Source organism: Octopus bimaculoides, chromosome 17, assembly GCF_001194135.2.
Source record: "Octopus bimaculoides isolate UCB-OBI-ISO-001 chromosome 17, ASM119413v2, whole genome shotgun sequence".
NCBI classification, from domain to species: domain Eukaryota; kingdom Metazoa; phylum Mollusca; class Cephalopoda; order Octopoda; family Octopodidae; genus Octopus; species Octopus bimaculoides.
The window spans coordinates 28,942,577-28,952,388 of NC_068997.1; the positions used below are offsets into that span (position 1 = coordinate 28,942,577).

Sequence of the window (9,812 nt, forward strand, 5' to 3'; positions counted from 1 at the left end):
TATATATATACAGATATAAAAGAATTCATTTATCATTTACTGGTTATCCATAAGAACCGTCACGAAATTGACACAAACCCAGTTTGTTTACAACTATTTCTTTTCTCTCTTTTCAGATGATATTCAAATGGGCTGCAAGGAGCTGCGGTCAAAGAAATATATTTCTGATGGATCTTGTACGTCAATAAAGCCAGTGATGGAAATGATATGTACTGGTTATTGTTTACCGATAGATAAATTGCCTTGGTACGCAGAATATGTTAAATATTGGTCTCGAACAAAAATTCTGGAATGGCGGTGTGTTGAAGAACGCATTCGTCGGAAAGAAGTACCTCTTTTGTGCAATGATGGACAAATAAAATATTATAACATTAAAGTTGTTAAAAGTTGCACTTGTAAACGTTATCATCCGAATGAGAACAGATCTGATTATAAAATAAAATATAAGACATCGAGAAAATCGAGAAGACATCGAAAGCGCGGCAGACGCACAAAAAGCCGTAAAAACCGAAAAAATAAGACTTTAAGAAAAACTAACTGAGCTTTGGAAGCAGTTGTATATGTGTTAAATGTGAAAGGAGAAGAATGGTAAACAGCTAAGGGTTGTGACTGACCCTTAAAAGTGTAAAAACTGAATGGTATGATTTAAGACATCAAGAACCATTATAGATTGAACAAACTGTGTTGTTTTCGTCTTATCCTCATTGCAGTCATTCAGATTGGAAACCTACGTTCTAAAGACTTTAACATGATATGACGACAACATCGTTCAATTCACAGAGAAAAATGGTAGATACAAAGAAAGCAATGCTAAGTGATATAATTCTCCTGAAATATAGCTCCCCTAAAGCCTGTCTGGCGCCAAGAGTTCTTCATGACGTGGATGTTCGGTAGGAGGCAACCAGCTGACAGCGTCTGACCATTGACACCAATCTGTTCCAAACTTTCAGATTTGGAGACAGAATTTTGTTGGTTTTTTTTTTTTTAATTTCCTTTTATTCTCTTGAAGGAACAATGTAAATACCAGAAGACTATTTTTATCACAAAAACATTGACCAAGCATTCGTCAAAGGCTTTATCTAAGCTTAAGTTTGCTTTGTCAGCTAGAACAATATGTACATATATTCTATATTGTGTGTTTGCGCGCGTATCTGTACAAGTATGGGTGTATATGCCTGTTTGAATGCGAAAAGGTGATATAACTTACACATTTGACTGGTTATAATCCAGGTTCGATCTATAGTCATGGCACTAACAATTCTCCAGCGCCAAATTTCTACTTTCCTCTATAAAGTTTATCTACAAGATTTAGAATAAAATTATTACCCTTCATCGTATCTTACTAGTAAGAATCTTTGTTTTGAGCTACATATTGCATTTAGAAGCACTAGAAACTCTTAGTTACCGAAGTGTCTACGCTGAATAATGTTAGCTGAACACAGCTGGTATATTCTAATTTAATCTACATTAAGATCAACTGTATCAGAATTAAAATGAAACCTGAACTTAATATTAGTTCATATTTAATTCATTAACCTGCATTTGCTGCGGTTACAGACAGATACCTGGAATAGATGGTAAAATAAGGACAAAGAGAGTATCGTCTTTTAAAATGCAATTAATATTCTTTTCGACACAGTTCTACATCTAGTTGACACTTAGCAAGACTGATAAACTAATATCAAACGAGAAATCAATACAAAAGTATGTTTACACAAAGTGTAAAATGGCTAGTAGAAAAAAAGAATGAAGTTTATGTAATATCCTTTCATCTATCCCGAATTCTATTCACTGAAGCTCTAAATTACACATCACATCCGTCGTTTTCTATTACATACTTTTACTTCACAGATAGTTCATCCATTATGAAACCATATTACATATTTCTCCACACAAGTATCCACTGCACTTTACACACAGTTAACTATCAACTTACGAAGCCTACTTTTATTATAAGACTCTATTCTTTTAACACATACAAATTCCAAAATACCAGCTAGGCTTTTAACTTCAAAGCTCAATTAAATGTATAAATTTCTGAGATGAGTTCTTGTTATATAATTTAACTTCATCTTTAAGGATGAAAGCAATTTTTAATATCTACTTCTACAGTACGTTTTGGTCGCTTTGATCTCCGAGCAAAACGTTGTGGAGATCTAAATATTTGTTTTGTTTTTCGTTTCTTTTTTAATACTAATCTCTAAAGATGAAGTTAATGGTCCGAAAAATTATAACCTTAATTAAGGCCCAACTTTAAATTTTCCAGATCATAATATAAACGGTAATCATCTCTAATGCCAAACAATACATTTTTAACTTTATCTCTAAGTAAATATATTTCAAATAATTCGCAATGTTTCATTCAAATAAAAACTAGATTATTTATTTCCGCTATTGTTAAAATCTGTACATTTTCAGCTACCTTTAACAAATAACTTCCCTATTTTTACTCTGCCATTAAAAGCTTGGTGCTTTTTTTATCTTTAAAAGTTTAGATGCTTTCTCCAGTTGTCGAATAACAATTTCTGTAGTTTTTCAAAACCAAAATCTTTCATTATTATTATTATTTTTTTTTTTTACATAACTTTGAAAATATAAATTATACGCTTTCTCTGTCAATAATATCTAACTTTCATGCCTTCCTCAGATCTTGAAACCTAAGTGTCATGCTTTTTCTAAGTATTTGAAATCTAACCTATATAATTATTGCTGTACTTACAGTCTTCCTGTAATATTTCTTTATACTTGCCGTCTAAGTTATACGTTTCATTCCGTCTTTGATGTCCACGTTATATGTTTTCTTGTGTTCTTGTAGTTAACGTTCTGTGTTTATTACTGTTTGTGCAGTCAATCAAACATGTTTTATTTTGTTCTTGAAAACTAAGTTATATGAATTGTCTCATTCGAAACAGAAAATGAAGCTATTTTGTAAAAACCTATGTTGAGAATAAAATTACTGTAATGTTCGCTGAATATTATTGTAAATGGAAATACTGTTCGTCCAATCATTTATTATAAGATTATTGAAACAAAACTTGTATATCAAGGATTATGTTACACGATACAGGGATTTCACTGGAGCAGATGTGAGCAATGATTAATCCACATTACTCTGTAAGGAGCACAGAGCCGGCTTCCCTGTTTCTCTGGCGTTTGTGTATTCCCCTTGGATGGGACGCTGGTCCATCGCATGGTGACTCGTTTTTGCCAGCTGAGCAAACTGAAGAAACATGAAATGAAGTGTTTTGTTCAAGAACACAACGCATCGCCCGGTGCAGGAATCGAAACCACAATCTTGAGTCCAACAGCCTAACATCTAAGCAATAATTGAGCCAATTAAAGAATTGTGTTAATAATAGATAATTCATGTGTAGGAACTCTTACAAAAGGAGAAATGAGACGACATCTAACGACTAAAGTGGAGCAACATGGAAAAGTTCTGATTAGAGAGGAAATATCATCTTCTGAGACAGGCGAAACTGTTAATAAATGTTTATATTAGAGGAGAATATAAACCAAAAATGGAAGACCAAAAATATTCAAAGAATCTTTAGAATTAATTTCAAATCTAACCAAATTCCAAGATATAACATGAATTTACAAAATAGGCTCAATGTCACATAATTTGGGGCCGAAAGCAGTCGATTAAACTGATATCGATACTCGATTTCATTTCATTAACTATGAGATGGGGATGACAAGTAAAGTTAACCACGATTGAATTTGAACATAGAACTTAAAGGGTCGTAACTATATTCTGCAAGGTATTTTGTCCAATGGTCTATTCTGGCACTCATGAAATAAATTTCAATATTTTCCAAATTTGACCGGTAATCTTCCGGCGGGATTGTAGCACCTTGGTTTAAGTACATTAAAATCCCAGTACCAAGAAAAAATGTTGAGTCACGCTCAGCCGACACCTAAGTAAAAAGACAGATTTAATAAAATATGGCAGCTCAAATAGACAACTTTTTACTATTCATTTGATATTCAAATGGTATCAAAATGGTAGTATTTCACGGGAATTTACAGCTCGACTTTGTCCCCATATTTTAGCGTCGATATTTCTTCTGTTGTTACGGTTTATTATGGAAAGAAAGTATTTACTTGACGGAGCTGAAGGCCTAAAGTTATTTCATCGAAAATATACCGAAATCTGATATTCAGTAAAACTAAAGAAGTTATATCTGTTGTCTCTTAAAAATAAACACTGTCAACTGAAACGTTTCTATAAATTGTTTCAATATTTTTACCTTGATCTCGGTTTTGTAAATTATCAAAGTATCTTAGCGTCTTAACAAAAACCGGATTAAATAATGTAGTCCTAGCTGCACTGTGCCTTAATGTGATGGTTCGATTGTTGCCTAACTCACTTATGGGATACTCGGGTAGAGATAATAACAGCCAAATATTCTGCAAGTTCAGAGTTTCAATGCCAAACCTCTTTTTTCTTAGCTGATCTGGAAACAATTAATTGAGAAACTCGCCAAGAACAAAGTACAAAATCCTTACATTTTAGTGAGTTTATATTTGATATGACAGAGTTGTATTCACGTATTTTAGCTGATAAAGATGTAATGAGTTTTGTTAGTTTTGATATTAATCGTAAATTCATTTCTAACAATGAACAACGAAAGGAAAGTGTTCAGTTTTCTCGTATTTCAAAACAAACTGTGTTGTGACTTGTAAATGGGCTTTCAAAAACGGAGAGCTGGCTACACATACAGTCCACAAAAAAAAAGTCTAAATTCAGTGAACGGCTGTATAAATGTACAAAATAAAACCCAATTTAAAATAATGATACTTCAGTAATAGGACAATAAATGATATACGTGTATATGCATATAGATAGATAGATAGATAGATAGATAGATAGATAGATAGATAGATAGATAGATAGATAGATAGATATGTGTGTATATATATGTACGTATGTACACACACACACATACATATATATATATATGCATATATAAATATATACATACATATAAATATGTGAAAACATCATACAAGTAACCAGACTGATTACAACATCTCTAATAAGTTATGGAGTAAGAAGTATTGGATGGGAAAAGGATGAGCGAAAGAAAAAGAACATCGATAGAAAAACTTGGAAGCAACTCACAGGAATAAGGTTAGTAATTTTTCTCACTTCCCCTTTTCGTATAACATGGTCTTAGAATAAGCAGTATGAATGCATATAGATTAAGGTCACCTTGGAGCAACGTTACTTGTTCAACGAGTTCAGGTCAATATAGATGTGGTAGCCATCAGTGAGACTGGAATTTCCGCGGTACGAGCCTTCATGCCCACCTTCTACATTTGTAAGATGTATGTATCTTCAAATCTACTGTAACAGAAACAGTTGTGTTGTTTTTTGTCTTTTTTTTTCGGAAAAGTCGGGGCCCAGAAGCTATGTCGGTTTTGCTGGAGGTGACCAACAATGAAGACCATACTTTCCGACTAGTAGCTGCCTACGGCCCCATATGGATGTACGATCAGATTCCCTTTGGTATCTATAATGATTTTAATAGAAGGAGAAGGATTAGAATGGCATTGTGGAATTGTCAGTGACTAGCCGAAAGGAGAGGAAGGTAAAAGCATCACAATTCTACTCAGACGCTTCCAATTATCTGATAGGGGCCGACTCAATCTCCCGTACCGTTGTCTACACGGGCTGCATTCGTTCCTTCAGATCGTATCTGGATAGAGTATTCTGTAGGCCAATATGTAGGGATAGCGTAGATTATCTACCATTTTAAGATGTCGACTACAGTCGACCATAGACAGAGACCCAGTTACTAGAAGTTAAGTGCGTCTTTTGTCTGCATGCAAAGTTACAGTGAGTTGATAAGCGAATTATTAAAGCTTCATTAACGGGGCCAATCGTCAATAACAGAATGACAAATGGTGGATCGATCTGAAAATAGCGATTGGAATAGAATCAGTAAGGTTTAGAAATACAACAGCGTTAGAGAAGAATTAGCTAGAAACTTAGAAGAGGCGTTTTGGAAAGGCTTCGCGACCGACGTACTGGCAGCGAAATTGGTCCTTCAACAATTCTTCGCTATGAAGTTCGAAAGTTACGTTGACAGAACTAAGGTGTGTGCTCTAAGACACGAACGAACGAAAACCGTTCGATGAGCCCTTGTTGTTGAGGTGCAATGTGGCAACAAAACTACAGTTAGATCTGTTGGTGAGCCATGATGACTGTGTGCTAGTCGAGTGCGATTCTCGATAACAGAGGCGGTGTGTTGCGAAAAGCCACTGAAATATGGGAATCGATGGCTAGCTACACGAAGAGTAAATTGCGGGGTTTGGATAGTCACTCTAGGAGCCTAACGTTTGTATACCAGACTTTTTCGGCAACCACTTGGAAGCTATCTACCACTACTAGCAGCTGAATGGAAGAATTCCCAGTTCTATGAACCGAGGAACAGTGTTAAGAAGGAACCTGAAAAGTGGACTACATCGATAATTTTCAGCCCATAATTCTTCTGAACACAGATTTTGAAGATTTTGGCCAAGATTTTACTGAAGAGCTTGGTGCTTATCATCGGTAGTTTTGGGGATGCTCAAACATGCAACACCCCGAACAGATCTATGCACGACTATCTCCACTTCACACGATACAACGTAGAGAAGGTTGGTGAAGAGCCTAACATAAGTGAAGCTCTGATCAACTTACATAAATCGAAAGCTTTTGGCAGGGTCGACCACCAACATTGTCGGCTGTCCTCATGGCAACTGGTTTAGGTCTCGTCTTCAGTATCATGTCCCCAGTCCTTCAAGTGTGTCCCTTCTCATCTCTTCAATATGTACTGACTCTTGAGTCACTACTGCAGAAACTAGTTCAAATTCCCCCGAGGTCGACTTTGCCTTTCATTCTTTCTGGGTCGATAAATTAAGTACCAGATACGTACTGGGGTCGATCTAATCGACTGAACCCCTCCCCAAAAATTTCGGGCCTTGTGCCTAGAGGAGAAAAGGATATTAATAGTAATTGGTGCACTTGGAACTGCAAGAACTCTTCGCAGAGTTCTTGGAGCATGACCACTAAATAAGTGTCACATTAGTCTGCTGGTTGTGGGGTAAACTTTCATTTACGAAGAAAAAGTTTCTTCCATTCAACAAACATTGTTTTCGTTTGAAGAACAGAGATAGATAGATAGATAGATAGATAGATAGATAGATAGATAGATAGATAGATAGATAGATAGATAGGTATGTATGTATGTAGGTAGGTAGGTGGGTAGGTAGGTACGTAGGTAGAGAGACAGATAGACAGGCAGGCAGGCAGACAGACAGATATACACGTGTATGAATATATTTATATACCTGCCTACCTATCTACACACATACATCTACATATGTGTGTGCGTGTGTGTGTATATATATATATATATATATATATATATATATATATATATGTATTATTAATTTATAAGCTAAAATATATTACATTATTATATACATTTTACTCATCTACAAAATATATTTATCTCTTCATCTCTGAACCTTCCCAGCTAACTCCACACAAACCGACCTACCTACTTACTCTACCCACACACCTAACAACCTGGCTATCTAACTACCTGCATGCTGTTACATATACACAACTAACACACACACGAACATATACACAGCCACATACATATATATATATACATACGTACATACATACATACCTACATACATATGTCGATCTCTAATGTCGGGTTCTTTTTTTTTCTTGGAAGATTTTAATATCTTTTCATACAGAAAAGTATTGTTTTGCTCAGTTTTATTTAGCCTTTTATCCATTCTCTGGTCCCTTCACAGAATATAATAGGAAAGCGCTTCTCTGTAAGGAGTACATTTTGCAGGAAACAAACGAAGGCGTAGCGATACCAGCTGCGACTTCATCTTTATCTTTTATACTGTTGAGGCAAAGACACAAACTGTTCAGCTTACAACAGTTGTAATATTTATGAAAAGAAGAAAGAAAACGAAAAAAAGAATAAAGAGAATTAAAAAGGTAAATGAAAAAATAAACAAGGATAATTAAAAAGAAAAGCATTATACAAAACAGAAAAAAAAAACTACTATGTCAAAATCTTTCTTGTTGATAAGAAAGGAAAGAAATGGCGAGATATTTTTGCTTTCCCAAATAGTAACAGAAAATGCAAGAAAAACAGGATGAAAATGAATGTGGGGGTCGAGCGGGGAGGAGAGAGGGCTGGCCCCTAATCAAAAGAACAAATATTTCAAGGAGAAACATTGCAACACCATCAACTTTTTTCTTTCTTTCTTTTATTTTATTTTTTCTTTAGTTTTCTCTGTTTGTTCTGGGTTTTTTTCGCTATTTGTTTTTCATCAACTGATGGGAAAAAAACTCACAGAACAACATACATACATACATGCATACATACATACGTACATACATACATACATACATACATACATACATACCTACACACACACACACACACACACACATACACACACATAGACGCGCGCATACAGCGCCATATTAGCAAACATTAATATTATGTTTTGCACTAAATAAAGTTAATATTTTCTACAAAGACTACCATCGTTATTTATATTCAGTACTTTTTGCTGGATTTTTTTAATCTCACCATTTTTTCTATAAATGGGAAACGACTTACATAAGTTTTACGTATTTCTTTATCGAAACGATTGCTTCTTCACTCAAGTGGCATCAGTTACAACAGATCACGCCTATGCGAGCTGGCAGAAACGTTAGCACGCCGGGTGAAATGCTTAACAGTATTTCGTCCGCCGCTACGTTCTGAGTTCAAATTCCGCCGTGGTCGACTTAGCCTTTCATCCTTTCGGGGTCGATAAATTAAGTACCAGTTACGCACTGGGGTCGATGTAATCGACTTAATCCGTTTGTCTGTCCTTGTTTGTCCTCTCTGTGTGTAGCTCCTTGTGGATAGTAAAGAAATAACACGCACACACACGCGCGCATGCACGCTCACACGCACACACACATATACATACGACGGGGTGCTGAAAAGTTCCTGGCTTCAAGGATCTCGCGAAAGGCCTGGTTGGAGGCCCAACCTTCCGAGTTCTTTTACAGGGCTTAGAAAAACTGAAGGACTGCTGCAGTAAGTGTGTGAATCTGGGGGGAGGGGAATCTGTTGAAGAAGATCATAAACTGACCACCACCTGCTGTATTTTCTTTTATTCAAAACCAGGAATTTTTCAGCGCCCCCTAGCATACTTAGTGCTTCTCCTCCTCCTCCCCTTCCTCTCTGTAAGCCATACTATATCTCCCCCCCAACCCTCACACTGTCCATTAGCCTTGACTGCTACTCCTAATTTCCCCGCTTCTAAAACTCTAATATCTGCCTTGTCTTTTATTTTCAGCTATAATATATATGCTATAATCCACAGCTATAAATCCTCAGCTATAATCTATGCAATATAATCCTTAGATTATTAATTCTATTCACGTCAGATTCCTTTCAGTTTCCGTCTGCCGAATTCCCTCACAAAACACCCGTCAACTCGAGACTACGTAGAAAGCCACATGTTCAATGATTCCATGCAGTGGGATCGAACCTGGAATCACAGGATTGTTAAGAAAACTTCGTAGTGTATCAGCCATATGTTTGTGGGGGGGGGGGCTGTATCTACACGTGTATAATGCAAAACAACACGGTCAAAGTCGGTGGGGGTGGAGAGCATAATACTTGACTAAAAGAGGTGGGGAGTCTAGAAAAGAATATTACTGCTTTTTAGGTGCAAAAACCGGGGTGACTTTATATTCGTCATCGCACTGTGTGTGTGTGTGT

General features: G+C 36.0%; 1 protein-coding gene across 1 annotated transcript in view; it reads left to right on the plus strand.

The window, feature by feature from the left end:
- The window catches only part of LOC106880608 (sclerostin domain-containing protein 1), a 59,010-nt gene extending 56,019 nt beyond the window's left edge, over positions 1-2,991 (plus strand). Inside the window, exon 2 of the mRNA XM_014930622.2 lies at positions 117-2,991. Coding sequence (XP_014786108.1) covers positions 117-541 — 425 coding nt within the window. The 3' untranslated portion in view covers positions 542-2,991. The remainder of the gene's footprint in view (positions 1-116) is intronic.
- Positions 2,992-9,812: the final 6,821 nt, after the last annotated feature.